At 42.3% G+C, this 16,274-nt stretch overlaps 1 protein-coding gene across 1 annotated transcript in view; it reads left to right on the forward strand.

The window, feature by feature from the left end:
- LOC126248081 (sodium channel protein Nach-like) overlaps positions 1–16,274 on the forward strand; it is a 115,544-nt gene that overhangs the window by 13,760 nt on the left and 85,510 nt on the right. The window contains exon 3 of the mRNA XM_049948738.1: positions 14,856–15,080. Coding sequence (XP_049804695.1) covers positions 14,856–15,080 — 225 coding nt within the window. The remainder of the gene's footprint in view (positions 1–14,855; positions 15,081–16,274) is intronic.

Genomic DNA, 16,274 nt, shown 5'->3' on the forward strand with positions numbered 1-16,274 from the left:
AGCTTGCTCCGCGAGCACGTATGTTGTGAAGCCCTGTCCTACGGCATTGTGCTTCCTCTCTAACGGCCTCGATGTCTACGAAACGTTAAACCCTAATCTTTCCTTCTTCAGCAGAATGCGCTACAGATGTCGAGAAGAATAGTGACTTGCAGCTTCTGCCCCAAGTCGTGAAGATGACTTCCCTGTCTTGTGACCACAGTCACGATTTGCACCGACAGTGGGTTCTGGTTTAGAACTGAGTACAAAATATTCATCAGAGTTTTCATCGACACTCTGACGATCTCAGACCTCCGTTATCGAGTGTATAATTACAGAGTCCCCTCTCAATATAACAGTCACGCGCTACACTCCAGAAGATGTATTACGGCAGCAGTGTACGTGTGACGTACATACGACGGGTTTGAGGTTAGGCTCTGAGCACTATGGGACTTAACATCTGAGGTCATCAGTCCCCTAGAACTTAGAACTACTTAAACCTAACTAACTTAAGGACATCACACACATCCACGCGCGAGGCAGGATTCGAACCTGCGACCGTAGCGGTCTCGCGGTTCCAGACTGAAGCGCCTAGAACCGCTCGGCCACACCGGCCGGCGTTTGAGGTTAGGAAAAGCTGTCAGCAAGACCTATCATCGGTTAGGTGTAATATCCCCAAACACCAACAACCGGTTACTTGTATGGGTCATACAGGATGGTGCACGTCCTTAAAGTCAGAAAAATCAATTTGAATCCTACTATTAGTTAACTGATGAAACGCTCAGATTAAGGTCCAAGAATTACTGTCATATGTTAACAGTAGTGCTCTGCGCATACTAAGAGAGGTAGAGAATTTGTTGAAACGTTGGAACTACATAGGCCCACCTTGGTTCAAAAACTATGTTGAAAAGTTGCTGAAAACTCAGGGAGAACTGATTATAACATTCGAAAGATATCGATTCTAACTTAACAAACAAACCAATCATAAGGACAACTGTGCGAGAAACATTCAATGAATTCGAAGATTAGCTCGTATCTTACTAGCTGTCAATAATGCTAAATTCTGTCTCTCCAAATTGCTTCACCAAAGAAGTCCGCAATACAGTTCCTACTTTCTCTCGTTGCAGTCATGCAAAAATGAGAAACATAGAGACGAGTGACAGCGGAATTAAAAAGCAACTGTTTTTATTAGAAGAAAGGCCCTTGACCTTGTGATATACCTGTCAGATAACTTGTCAAACTTCCAGATCGTGGGTATCTTTTCGAAACAAGTCGAGTCAATGGCGACGTCGTGTAGCAATACCTTCTCCTCCTCCTCCTTTACCTTTTCCCTTGTGCTATCGTATCGATCATCGAAAGAATCTTTTATAATCCCTGCAGCATATCTCTTACCTTAAGGAGTTACTATTTCCTGTATCCTCCATACTCTCTTTAAAGATCCACATTTCTGTGAGATAACTTTTGGCAGTCGTGTGGGGCTCAACAAATGGCGAAGGTTGTTGACGTGTGTGCCGATAGAGTTTGAACTGTTGCCACGTTGTGTGCCCAGTCGATGTCTCAGCACAAGGGTGGAGAGACTGCGTAGCACCTTTCAGAGCTGCATTCCGTGTATGTTATGGGTCAAGTTTCTCCTGCATTACAATTTGCTCGTCGTCTGCATTCACGATAGTGCACAGTCGCGTCCCTATGACGTCTTCTTCCTGATCGCTCCAAAAGCAAGTGTGAAAGTGTAGATACTTTTTACTTTTTTACACTAAATTTTTCGCTCTACAGTAAAATTACGAAACTTCTTGTTTAATGAAATGTGTAACGTTCCTAGCCATTTAGTCACGTGTATAATATTAATTACAGAAATTCGCGATGTAAGATAACTTTCTCACGTTTTCATCGTCAATTAGTAGTCTCACGCGTTGCAAAATTCACTGAAGTTAATGTACATAAAATACTAAAGTAGGAAGGCAGGTCTGAGTTTACCTTTACGTCGGAGTCATTAGAAGTGACAAAACAGCGTAAATCGAAACAACTGAATGTAGGAGTCTGTGGTGTCACCGCCAGACACCACACTTGCTAGGTGGTAGCCTTTAAATCGGCCGCGGTCCGTTAGTATACGTTGGACCCGCGTGTCGCCACTATCAGTGATTGCAGACCGAGCGCCGCCACACGGCAGGTCTAGAGAGACTTCCTAGCACTCGCCCCAGATGTACAACCGACTTTGCTAGCGATGGTTCTCTGACAAAATACGCTCTCATTTGCCGAGACGATAGTTTAGCATAGCCTTCAGCTCCGTCATTTGCTACGACATAGCAAGGCGCCATATTCAGTTACTATTGATATTGTGAATCAGACCTCACGCCAGCCTGCGTGAGCTAAAACGCGTGCATTTCGACCTCCTCTAGTAACACGGTGTTGGCTCTCCTGCCAACCAAAACAGAGTCCCCTGTGGCCTTTCCTAGTAATCATCTCGACGTCCACCTCAACCGAGTCACAAAAAGTTATTCAGAATGACCTGATGGTAACCTGAACCCATCTCTTCTCGAATAAATCTCATGTGGTATTCTCTGTTCAGATTGTAGTCACAGTGCACAGAGAAATAATTGGAGGGGGAGGAGATTAGTGTTTAACGTTCCGTCGACAACGAGGTCATTAGAGACGGAGCACAAGCTTGGATTAGGAAAGGATGGGGAAGGAAATCGGCCGTGCCCTTTCAAAGGAACAATCCCGGCATTTGCCTGAAACGATTTAGGGAAATGACGGAAATCCTAAATCAGGATGGCCGGACACGAGTTTGAACCGTCGTCCTCCCGAACGCGAGTCCAGGGAAATAATTGTTCACATCCTCTGTCACTTTCAGATTTTCCTCTTGCTCTATTGTTATGGATGGAGTTATATCATGTTTCATATACTGTGTGTAATGTATGCGTATGTGGTTTATTTTCTGTAAGTGAGACTTAGTTACCACAGAACAAGTAAATAATTTTAATGAATATTTTGATTATCGTTCCTACTCTTGTTAAATGTCTGCTGTACTTTCTTATGGAAGTTGCATCGACAGCAAAGAAAATTATTTGCCCTTTATAGCGTAGTCAACGAAGCCAAAAGAGGTCGATTTGGAGGAAAACGGCGCAGTCCCAAATTTTTGTACAGTGCTAGAAGCGAGTGTCATGAGCAACATACTAAATATCTTGACCGATGGGGTGTGAACGTTGAGGCGGGAGTGAGTTTAAAGATCAGTTTCTTATACTTTTCTGGAATAATTCGAAAACCATCGCTTTTAGCGAAAATGTTTCCCAGTTGGTTGGTTGGCTTAAGGGAGAGGACCAAAAAGCGAGGTCATCGGTCCCATCGGAAGAGGTAAGGATGGGAAAGGAAACCGGCCGTGCCCTTTCAAAGGAACCATCCCGGCATTTGCCTGGAGTGATTTAGGGAAATCGCGGAAAACCTAAATCAGGAGGCCGGAAGGGGATTTGAAACGTCGTCCTCGAGAATTCGAGCCCAGTGTGCTAACCGCTGCAACACATCGCTTGGTAATGTTTCCCGGTATAAAACTAAAGCCGGCCGTTGTGACCAAGCGGTTCTGGGCGCTTCAGTCGGGAACCGCGCCACTGTTACGGTCGCAGGTTCGAATCCTGCCTGGGACATGGATGTGTGTGATGTCCTTAGGTCAGTTAGGTTTAAGTGGTTCTAAGTTCTAGGGGACTGATGACCTCAGATGTCCCATAGTGGTCAGAGCCATTTGAGCCATAAAACTAAACTACAGATGTGAAAATCGCAGATAATTAAAAATAATATACTGACGGTATAAAATTAATGTCTATATTTAAATGAAGTGGGTAAAAATTTAATATTAATCGTTTGTACCACATCGAAGTGGATTACAGTCTTATTAAGGGATAAATTGTGTGTCGGGGCTGTAAAAGGGAGGACATGTGGGGTAGAAGCGCGAGGGAACGTAAGTCGCCGGATTGTGTTCATGCACTGGCCTCTTTCATAGGTCTGTAAGTAGTAGGTCAAGCAGGTGATTCCACTCTCTATCTACCCCACTACGTTACAAGAAGTAACTACGGGGTGTTTCACTAAGATACACGGGTGATCCACAGCGCGCCTTTCGAATCACAGGTGACGCAGTGCGCAGACATGCCCGGGGAGTGTCTTTTTTTGCACAAAATGCATTAACACAACATGGAATGCAGAGATGACTTACTAACATCACTAACGCAATTAATACATATGGACAGAATCAACATAAATCTCTACACACTGTTCTACGCTGCTAGAGGAGAAATTGATTCATAGTCACCCTTTAAGGCAGTTGTATTCTTTCGGGAACCGCAACTTCTCCCACCATGAGCTTCTCGCTTTTTAGCTTACAGACAGACTATGTGCCTACCCAGTATTTCCTGTCAAATTCTCTTATGCGAATAGACAAAATGACTTCACTAAGATCGCGATTATATAGGGGGAGTTATTTTCAGTTTATTATGTAAGTACTTATTTACAGTCGTTAAGGTGATCTCTTATGTAAAATACGTTCCTGTAAAAAATAGTTGAAATGTGCTTAATTTGTATGTGTGACGTTGTCAGTGACCTATGTAGTGTAGGTGAGAAAGAGATTGGATTGGTAAATGTGGCACCTGTCTATCGTTGACTGCATATGGGTTCAAATGGCTCTAAGCACTACGGGACTTAACATCTGAGGTCATCAGTCACCTAGACTTAGAACTTCTTAAACCTAACTAACCTAAGGACATCACACACATCCATGCCCGAGGCAGGATTTGAACCTGCGACCGTAGCAGCAGCGCGGTTCCGGCCTGAAGTGCCTAGAACCGCTCGGTCACAGCGGCCGGCGACTGCGTATTGTAAAGCCGTGTAATTGTCTAACTGGAACAGTACTGCAAAAATGCTGACTAGGTCACTTAATAAAACGTCATCAGCTGGTGAACGAATAACTTTAATAACCGTGATTGGGGATAACCCATCATCAGATAGCATACATCAAGCTGTAGCGATGAACTGAACTTATTATACGTACATAACTGTCAGAGGCAGGCCATTATGTATGAATCACATAACTTCAGTTCATCTCTATAGCTCAATGTATCTGATACCTGATGATGGGTTATACCGAAACGCATAATGTTAAAGTCATTCATACACCAGCTGGTGACGTTTTAAGTGACCTATTCAGCATTTGTGCAGTACTGTTCCATGGTCGCATGCCGTGTACTTGTATTTAGTCACTTTGTGGTGAGTTAACGAATGACCTAAAAGCTGCTGCACCTCTCTCACCATTAATAGTGTTACTGATAGTGTGCATAAACGTTTTCCAATCAGGAATTCCTGCCACTTGTAGAGTGGGTTGTGCTGAGTGGAGCCACTTACCACACATCCACAGTTATCTCCCAACATAAGTGTGAGTACGTCTAATGGAAAGGGGCTGATCATATTCAAGTCTTGAACAGTAATCTCTTGTAACTCATTGTCTGAAATATCTGAAGTTCTACAAAATCTAGGTGACCTACATGTACTGCAGATTGAGACAATTTAAGCTTCTGGGATTTTGGGAGAGGTGAGACTGGTGCATGTGGTACTCCTCACGCTGTGAAAAGTGTTCCAGACAGTGATAGTGGAGACAATGAAATCGATATTGTCGATTACATATTGACAGCATGTTACACATGGAAAAGGCTCTTCATTTTCGTAGATGATTGAGCTTTTTTTGCGTAATAGCTCATTTAGCAACTGCAAAAATGTACTCAATTAACCGTAGTTTACTAAACCCTCATAAAATTTACGAATGTAGCAAGGTATAAAACAGGAGATTTTGTACTTAATTTGATATGCAACACACCACTGGAGATCTAATAATTGTAATTAACTAATGAATAACCTATAAATTATGACTTACTCTAAATAATATTTGGAGTAGTAAACCTCACGATGGTTCAGTAACATTTCCCTCACTTTAGTATCTAAGGTTAATAAACTGCAAATAACTCCACTATACAAGGCGAAAATTATTTAAACCGACAAACGCGGGAGGTTGACGTAACACAAAAACAAACATTTGTGTCGAATGTCATAGTTACCTGTGAGCATTTTTTAATCCCGTAGAGGGCGTAATCGCTCTCAGTACTTGTGCAATTACGCGTAACAGCACACTAAAAAAATGGCTCTGAGCACTATGGGACTTAACTTCTGAGGTCATCAGTCCCCTAGAACTTAGAATTACTTAAACCTAACTAACCTAAAGACATCACACACATCCATGCTGAGGTAGGATTCGATCCTGCGACCGTAGCGGTCGCGCGGTTCCAGACTGAAGCGCCTAGAACCGCTCGGCCACTCAGACCGGCACAGCACACTAGACTCGCATTCCGGAGGACGACGATTCAAACCCGAGTCCGGCCATCCTGATTTAGATTTTCCGTGATTTTCCTGAATCGCTTCAGGCGAATGCCAGGATGGTTCCTCTGAAAAGGCACGGCTGACGTCCTCCCACATCCTTCCTTAATCCGATGGGACCTATGACCTCGCAGTTTCCTCCCCTTCCCCAAACCAACGCATAACATGGGGACGAATCAGACGAATGAAAGAAACTTCCTACAGGTGCAGTTGTTATAATCCAGTTGACTTACAGCATGTGCACTACATAGAACCAGATGATTATCCACTGAGAGCACAGTTTTTGCAATGGTACCTGGAACAGTGTCAAATGCATCCTACACTTCCGTGCCTTGTGCTGTTTACAGATGAAGCAACGTTCGGGTGCGATGGAGCTCTTCAACACCCACAGTCCGCATGTTTTGAGTGAGCTTAATCCACATGCTAAATTTATTCGCGCTCATCATGTGCGGTTCTACGTGAATATAGGGACAGGTGTTGTCGGTGACTGTTTGATTGGGCCATATCTTCTACCTAGGCCTGAGCATTGCAGAGTTGCTGGATGACCCGCCACTCGCTGCAAGACAGAGCATATGGTTCCAGCATGAGAGGCTCCTGCACATTTGAATCGTCCTGGGCAGTCGTGGCCTGTACTACGGGCTATTTGATCCCCTGATTTGACCTCTCTGGACTTTTTTGTCCACTGCAAACACTACAGTTTCTTCTCACTGTCATTTTGCATAACACATTGTTTATGAACCAATTGGTCCTCCTCGTAGATGAAGATATTTTTGAATGCAGTTAGGCATACTCATCTACATCAACAATATACTCCGCAAGCAACCTAATCGTGTGTGGCGGAGGGTACTTTCGGTACTACTATCTGATTCCACCAACCCTGTTCCACTCGCGAATAGTGCATGGGAAGAATGATAGTCAGTAAGCCTCTGTATTGGCTCTAATTTCTCGAATTTTCTCCTCGTGGTCAATACGCGAGGTGTACGTGTGGGGAAGTAATATATTGTCCGACTCCTCCTGAATTCAATAGTCAATTTCTCCGTGATGCACAACGCCTCTCTTATAACGTCTGCCAGTAGAGACTGTTCTCTCGCCAGCTAAACGATCCCGTGACGAAACGCGCCGCTCTTCGTTGGATCTTCTCTACCTCCTCTATGAGTCCTGCCTGATAGGGATCCCAAATAAAGGGACAATACTCAAGAATCGGGCGAACAAGCGTCTTATAAACAACTTCTTTCGTGGATGAGTTACATTTCCTTAAGATTCTTCTGTTGTCTGCTTTTCCCACTGTCTGTTTTATATGGTCATTCCACTTAAGGTCGCTCTGGATAGTTACGCCTAGATGTTTTACGGTAGCTGTTTTCTCTAGCTGTTTGTCATCAATAGTGTAGCTGTATAGTAGTGGATTTCTTTTCCTATGTATGCGCAATATGTTACATTTATTTACGTTCAGGGTCAACTGTCAGACAACTGCATCATCTGCGAATAGCCTTAAAGAGCATCCGATGCTTTCTAATAGATCATATATATATATATATATATATATATATATATATATATATATATATATATATATATATATATATTGTAAACAGCAACGATCCTATCACACTTCCATGTGGTTGTCCGGATGTTACCTTTACATCTGTCGATTTAGTTCCGTTAAGAGCGACGTGCTCAGTTCTATCTGCAAGAAAGTCTTGAATCCAATCGCAGGTCTGCTCTGATACTCCGCAAGCTCGTATTTTTTTCATTAAACGGCAATGCGGGACGGTGTCAAATGCCTTACTGAAATCAAGGAACACGGCATCAACCTGAGGAGCCGTTGTCCACTGCGCTGTGGATCTCATGGAGGAACAGAGCGAGATTAGTTTCGCAGGACTCCTGTTTGCGGAGTCCATGTTGATTTTTATAGAGGATATGTTCATTTTCCAAAAAGTCATAATTCTTGAGCATAAAACATGTTCCACAATCCTACAACAGATTGACGTCAACGATATAGGTCTATAATTGTGTGGATCTCTCTTAGGGCCTTTCTTAAGAACGGGAATGACCTGCGCTTTTTTTCCAGACGTTAGGTACCTTTCGTTGCTCAAGCGATGTATGATAAATTACTGCTAGAAGGGGAGCAAGTTCTTTCGCATAATCTTTATGGAATCTTTTAGGTATCTCATCTGTTCCTGAAGACTTTCCGCTAGTAAGCGACTGTAGCTGCTATTCAGTTCCGCGGTTATCTCAATATCTGCCATTTCGATGTTCGTACGACGATTGAAAGGAGGGACAATGTTACGTTCTTCTGCGGTGAAACGACTGCGGAAGACCGAATTCAGTATTTCGGCATTCTCAGCTATGTTCCGTTTCGGTGTCGGTGTGGTCGCTGAGAGAATTAATAGATGATTTTTACCTACTTACTGATTTTACATACGACCAAAATCTCTTGGTGTTTTTACTCAGGTCGGTTGACAATATCTTACTTGCAAAATCATTGAACGCTTCTCTCATTGCTTTTCTTACGCTCATTTTCGCTTCGTTCAGCTTTAGTTTGTCAGCTAGGTTTTTACTTCTCTTGAATCTGAGATGAAATGCTCTTTGTTTACGTAGCGCTTTTCTAACACGGCTATTAAACTATAGTGGATCTTTCCCATGCCTTAAAACCTTACTCGGAATATACTCGTCTCGGGCATATTGAACGATGCGTTTGAATTTTTCCCCTTTGTTCTCCACACCTTCGTCCTCAACACCAAATATTTGATGCTGGCTTACCGCATTCTCCACATAATTCTGTGGGACATTGTCCCATTCCTCCTTAGCGGCTTCTTAGCCAGTAATTACAGTTTCAAAAAATGTGATCTAGACTGTTGTGTTCGTAAAACTTAAAAAAGGTTATGTATTCACCCTAGATGGACTTTCAACAACACGTGTCGTCGCATTGGCCAGTATTGAAAGGTGTAAGTGAGGTTGTGAGAGAGTGTCCGTACTGCAAAACATCGTAATACAGAAACAGTATTAAGGAACTAACATTGGGAGTGGATTTTATTAATGGCCAAAGGAAAATTTAAAATAGATATTCCTGACAAAGATCGTACAGTAAACTCTAAACAGTGCTGCGAACAGAAACAATAGGAAAAATATCAAACATTTCAAAACATCAGCAATTATTAGCTCAACCGAGCATGGCAGCAACATTTAGAATGGAATTCATATCAACCTTTTGTGGTATCCTTCTGCGCGTCATTTTCTTTACAGTTGTCAAATAACTTCAAAACAACTGTATTTTCTTTATCCAGATACTTTAAAACTTAAATAACTTTTCACTTCAAATAGTAGTGTGTTCACACTACATGGAACGTGAAATACCAAGTATCATCGCTCATGGGAGGCGACCTGTAAGTAAAATGTGAAGTACCCGTCCAACCTTCGCAATGCGTCAAGAAGGCAAACCAGATAAAAACATAAAAACACAAAACCACAAATTCTACTACTATAACATGATTAAGTGCAACGAGAACAGGTTAACATCAGCTGTAAGCAGACAACGTCACCATCACGTCGGCTTAAAAACATTCTTCGAGAGAATCGTTGACGTAGACGTCGACATTGGCGTTCCATGCCGTTCCATCGACTATTTGGATGGATGCCGCCATTTTAAATATATTATAGAATTTTTTTCATGACGTTCCGTAAACGCTCCTTTCAGTGCACAACAGTAGTCCAAGGAATGTTGCGTACTGCCTAACGTCATTAACCTCCCCCCCCCCCCCGTCCTCCTCCTACCATACTTGTACACTATCCGATAATACACGAATGCGGCTAGTATAAGCCGAAGCTTTCACTAAGGCCCGTGCTTTAAAACGGGGAAGATAGTCGTCACCTGTGGACTTCACAGCTGTTGCATCGCCCCGAGAAAGTGACTAATTTCGAGGAGAAAGAAGGCAGAATATGACTACTTGGTGCAATGAACGCGTGCTATAAAGGAACAATATAAACTGAAGCCGTGTCGTTTTGACATCGGAAGTTAATATTATAATATGATGTTGTGGCCTGCAGTCCGAATACTGGTTTCATGCTTTTATCCACGCTAGCCTTGCTTCCCCTCGATAATTTTTACTCTACCACAGTTCTTTTCATTACCAAATTGACGATTCCTTTCTCCCCAATGCGGTCCAGTATTTCTTCATTAGTTATTCGATCAAGTCATTCAGTTTTCAACATTATTCTATGCCAAGGCGTTTCAGAAGCCTTTATTCTCTTCTTGACAGAACTTCTTATCATTCCTCTCCATACGAATATGTTCAGAAAAGACTTCGTAAAAGTTACATATATACTCATTGTTAGTAAATTTCTCTTTTTCAGAAACGTTTTCTTACTATTACCAGGTGTATTTTATATCCTGTATACTTAGACCATCATCAGTAATTTTGCTGTCGAAATAACAAAACTCATCAACTATGTTTAGTGTTTCAACTCCTAATCTCTTAATAGTAGCAAAGTAATATAGCACCCTAAAAGTCGTTCAGTTTCCCTAACGCTCGTGCCCAGCCTCCGGGCCATCACAATCTGCCCTCGGTCAAACTCAGATAAATCGCGTGCCTTCCCCATTCTACACACGAATAGCACGCTCACTAATACTACGTGCCCCGTGCGTGTGTCTGACCAGCAGTCATTCCTTGCCAGGTGACGCTTCTATCGCCTGTAAGGGATTTATATCGACAGTAGGTCGGTGACCATAACATTCTGGCTGACCAGTGCGTTAATGGTGCTAATGTTACAAGTTTTTGTTACTACTACATTTTCACTCACAAGAAGAGTGCCGGTGGACACCCCCTTGATATTAGACTAGTATAACATAATGTGACATCGCAGATTTTTTAATAAATCTATTGTCTAAAAGTTTCCAGAAATTTTTTATTAATCTTACTGTAGTTTATAAATTGGTTTGTCACTGTGTTTAATGTGTAACTGATTTATGATGCAGTGAGTTCTTATCTAGTCTTTGATGGTGATGCTTGAAAATAGTACAGAAGTTAAACAAGCAAAGTAAAACTCGCAGTTGTAATCATTTAAATAATTCAGTAGAGCTGTAATTTATGAAGCAATTTGTTACAATTCATAAGAAACTATTAATGTGATATTAAACATTGTTACTTCAAGAAAATAAAACTATAAGCACCATTAGTAAGAAATTTTATGGCACATGAGAGGCAGAGACGACTGCTAGTAACAGAAAATTCCTGAGTCATGCGGCATGATGGTTCAAATGGCTCTGAGCACTATGGGACTTAACTGCTGAGGTCATCAGTCCCCTAGAACTGAGAACTACTTAAACCTAACTAACCTAAGGATGTCACACACATCCATGCCCGAGGCAGGATTCGAACCTGCGACCGTAGCGGTCGCGCGGTTCCAGACTGTAGCGCCTAGAGCCATGCGGCATGAGAAATTTTTACAGATACAGAGTCAACGGTATGCTCATCACTTACCATTTATGTAGCTTTAGATGAAAACGGGAATCACTGGAAACGGAAAGAGTAAGACATGTAAATACTTCTACAAATATTATATTGGTGCATAAGTTCGTAGCGTTTATTCATAAGTTTAATAAACACAACAGATACACGTAACAGAGGGTTTAGTCGTCAATAACATGCTCTCCTTTGAAATTTACAACAGTCTGCCAACACTCGGGTAACTTTTTGACTGCACGACTGTAGAAATGACGTGATTTTGAGGTGTGGAACTCGTCCAGGCATGTTCGGAGCGCATTTTCCCCTGGCAAGAAAATTCCTCGAAAGTTGTTCGATAGAGAGAGGAAAAGATGAAAATCTGAGGGCACAGGGTCAAGTAAGTAAGGTGGTTGTGGAATGTCTTCCGAACGTAACACCTCTGCGGTGCTTCTGTCTATCTAGCAAACTATGGGCAGGCGTATCGGGGAGTAGCATCACTTCACAGAGTCTTACTGTTCGTTGTTCTTGGACTGTGTCTGCACGACGTCTCAGTTGCTGACAATAAATGTCAGCAGTGACTGTTACACCTCGGAGAAGCAATTCGTAGTACACCACACCGTCGCTGTCCCACCAGGGGCATAACGTTATCTTTTGTGGATGCGCACAGATCTTTGTATGGGAGATGCTACTTTCTTTGGGCTCAACCATTACTTTCTTTTGCTTAGTTCAGTACACAGACACCATTTCTCGTCACCAGTAACGATACCGAGTAGGAATAGCCGGTGTTCTTCACGAGCCAATTGATGACGAACAAGTAGAGATGCCCATATGGCCACCCGCTCAAAAAATGTTTGAATGTGTGTGAATTCCTAAGGGACCAAACTGCTGAGGTTATCGGTCCCTAGACTTAAACACTACTTAAACTACACTACTGACCATTAAAATTGCTACACCAAGAAGAAATGCAGATGATAAACGGGTATTCATTGGACAAATATATTATACTAGAACTGACATGTGATTACATTTTCACGCAATTTGGGTGCATAGATCCTTAGAAATCAGTACCCAGAACAACCACCTCCGGCCTTGATACGCCTGGGCATTGAGTCAAACAGAGCTTGGATGACGTGTACAGCTGCAGCTGCCCATGCAGCTTCAACACGATACCACACTTCATCAAGAGTAGTGACTGGCGTATTGTGACGAGCCAGTTGCTCGGCCGCCATTGACCAGACGTTTTCAATTGGTGAGAGATCTAGAGAATGTGCTGGCCAAGGCAGCAGTCGAACATTTTCTGTATCCAGAAAGGCCAGTACAGGACTTGCAACATGCGGTCGTGCATTATCCTGCTGAAATGTAGGGTTTCGCAGGGATCAACTGAAGGGTCGTAACACATCTGAAATGTAACGTCCACTGTACAAAGTGCCGTCAGTGCGAACAAGAGTTGACCGAGACGTGTAACAAATGGCACCCCATACCATCACGCCGGGTGATACACCAGTATGGCGCTGACGAATACACGCTTCCAATGTGCGTTCACAACGATGTCGCAAAACATGGAAGCGACCATCATGATGATGTAAACAGAACCTGCATTCATCCAAAAAAAAATGACGTTTTGCCATTCGTGCACCCAGGTTCGTCGTTGAGTACACCATCGCAGGCGCTCCTGACTGTGATGCAACGTCAAGGGTAACCACAGCCATGGTCTCCGAGGTGATAGTCGATGCTGCTGAAAACGTGGTCGAACTGTTCATGCAGATGGTTGTTTGTCTCGAAAACGTCCCCATCTGTTGACTCAGTGATCGAGACGTGGCTGCATGATTCGTCACAGCCATGCGGATAAGATGCCTGTCATCTCGACTGCTGGTGATACGAGGCTGTTGGGATCCAGCACGGCGTTCCGTATTACCCTCTTGAACCCACAGATTCCATATTCTGCTAACAGTCGTTGGATCTCGACCAACGCGAGCAGCAATGTCGCGATACGATTAACCGACCTTTATCAAAGTCGGAAACGTGATGGTACGCATTTCCCCTCTTTACACAAGGTATCACAACAATGTTTCACCAGGCAACGCCGGTCAACTGCTGTTTGTGTATGAGAAATCGGTTGGAAACCTTCTCATGTCAGCACGTTCTCGGTGTCGCCACCGGCGCCAACCTTATGTGAATGCTCTGAAAAGCTAATCATTTGCATATCACAGCATCTTCTTCCTGTCGGTTAAATTTCGCGTCTGTAGCACGTCATCTTCTTGGCGTAGCAATTTTAATGGCCAGTAGTATAATTTATGCTAAGAACAACACACACACCCATGCCCGAGGGAGACTCGAACCTCCGGCGGGAGAGGCCGCACAATCCGTGACATGGCGCCTCAAACCGTGCGGCCACTTCGCGCGGCCACCCGCTGATTTTTGCGTTTTTAGCTTAGAGCATGCGGCACTCATACATCTACTCTTGAACCTTCCCCATTGCATGCAAATGTCGCACGACGGTGGAATGATAATGGTTCATCACATCTGCCCATTCACGAGTACACTGACGAGGGTCATTGTGGATTAATGCGTTAAACGATCTTCGTCAGACCCCCGTAGGTCTTGCTGAACGTAGAGAGTCACTAATGTCAAAACGACCCTCCTTAAAACGTGAAAATCATTTTCTTGCCGTGCTCTGTTCAGTGACATTATCCCCATACATTGCGCAAGTGTTTGTGGCTGCCTGCCCTGCGGTCACTCATCTACTAAACTCAAACAGAAGAATATATTAGAAATGTTCCGATTTCTCCACTAGGTACTTTATTTTCTAGCGCCCACAGCTCCACTAACTATATCCAGATGACAAAATGGCAATACATAAACTCAAATAACAACAGTGAACTAAAAGTAAAAAAAGTGACAATCGGTAAACAAACCCAAAGCAGTTGGAATACCAACATGCAAAACAAAAACGCTACGAACTTATACACCAACCCAATATTACAAAGGTTGTCCACGATTTCAGCTTATGTCTTAACTTTTTCTACATCACAGGTTTATGTGGTTTTGCTTCACTTCTATTGGAGCCATAGCGACGCTCATTATCATCGTGTCCTTGTGGGAGAAGTTCCAGACGAATCCTACAATCACAGGCTTGGACACTGATTTTCACAACTGGAAAGTGCCGTTTCCAGCAATATCTGTTTGTTCAGAAAACCCTGTTAACCGACAAGCTGTTGAGAAGTATGTAGCTAAACTTGGTCAGACGTTCACGAGCACGTGAGTACTCTTAGTATAGCCCATCATTTATAGTTTCTTTTTGTATTAATAAGTACGCCAGATATTCCTCTTTGTTTTCCAACACATCACTACCTGAACGTGGGTTGGAGTACACAGGACTTCCGTGGTATTTCTGTAGTCAATAACAGAGGAATTTTAGATGGTTAGATTCGCAGTTAACCTTGAACATTTGTGTAGAACCACAAAATAAAACTTGTTCAAATGTATTATATTGTAGTCCCTGAAACTCCATGTATTCGAAGATGACACAGTAAATTTAAAGTATTCGCAAAATCTTTCCTGGGGTGAAATTGGTTTTAACTGTATAAAGTTACGTATCTCTTACCATCAAAATGTTCGTAGATGTACAGAAAGTATATATCCTACCCTGAATTAACTACTCCAGTGTTCTCAACGTTCGTATAGTTTGATAAGGGTAGGAACATTACATTAGCAGATAAATTTTACTTATCTTGTTACAGCTGTCTCCTTGTCTAGGGTTCTTGTTTATGCTTTCTGATTAATAGGTCGAAGGTTTCTTGTTACAGTAAAAGTCGCTCGAATATTGTTGCTTTTGACATCATCAGTATTTATTCACAAATTCTTGACACTTTCCACAACACCACTCGTTAAGTAAGTACATTATGCAATATTTCAACGCAACTCAAGGAACTTTATGGTTACAATGACAATCTCAGCAACAATTGACACTATTATGGCTCGTTTGGCGCCTAAAATTTCTATAAGTATTACCTGCATAGTTTCCAGATCCTTCTAGAACAGGATGTATTTCAAAATAATTAGTACTGTCTTCATTGAAATTACTTTTCAGGTATAATTTACATAATGTTTTCTAGAATTAATTATTTATATAAATATTTATGCATCTAATAATTAATAATGAAGGTTGCAAATTTTGACAGTATAAAAACTAGCAGCTCCTTGTCTTTATATAATTGACGGCTGGATTATCGATAATGAAATTAGGAAAATGAAAAATGTAAACGGAAGTTCTGTTTACATGAAAACTAAAGCATAATAATATTAGCTTCAGTGTAAAGTGGTTTTTGACTCATTTAAGTTAAGAATCGTGATTACTAGTTTCTGTAGTTCAAGATCGATTTTGCTAAATGGATCGATACAAAATAAAATTATATTATCAGAAGAATAGCGTTTTGGTGATCAAATATACGC

The sequence above is a fragment of the Schistocerca nitens genome, chromosome 3 (genome assembly GCF_023898315.1).
Source record: "Schistocerca nitens isolate TAMUIC-IGC-003100 chromosome 3, iqSchNite1.1, whole genome shotgun sequence".
Taxonomy (NCBI): Eukaryota; Metazoa; Arthropoda; class Insecta; order Orthoptera; family Acrididae; genus Schistocerca; species Schistocerca nitens.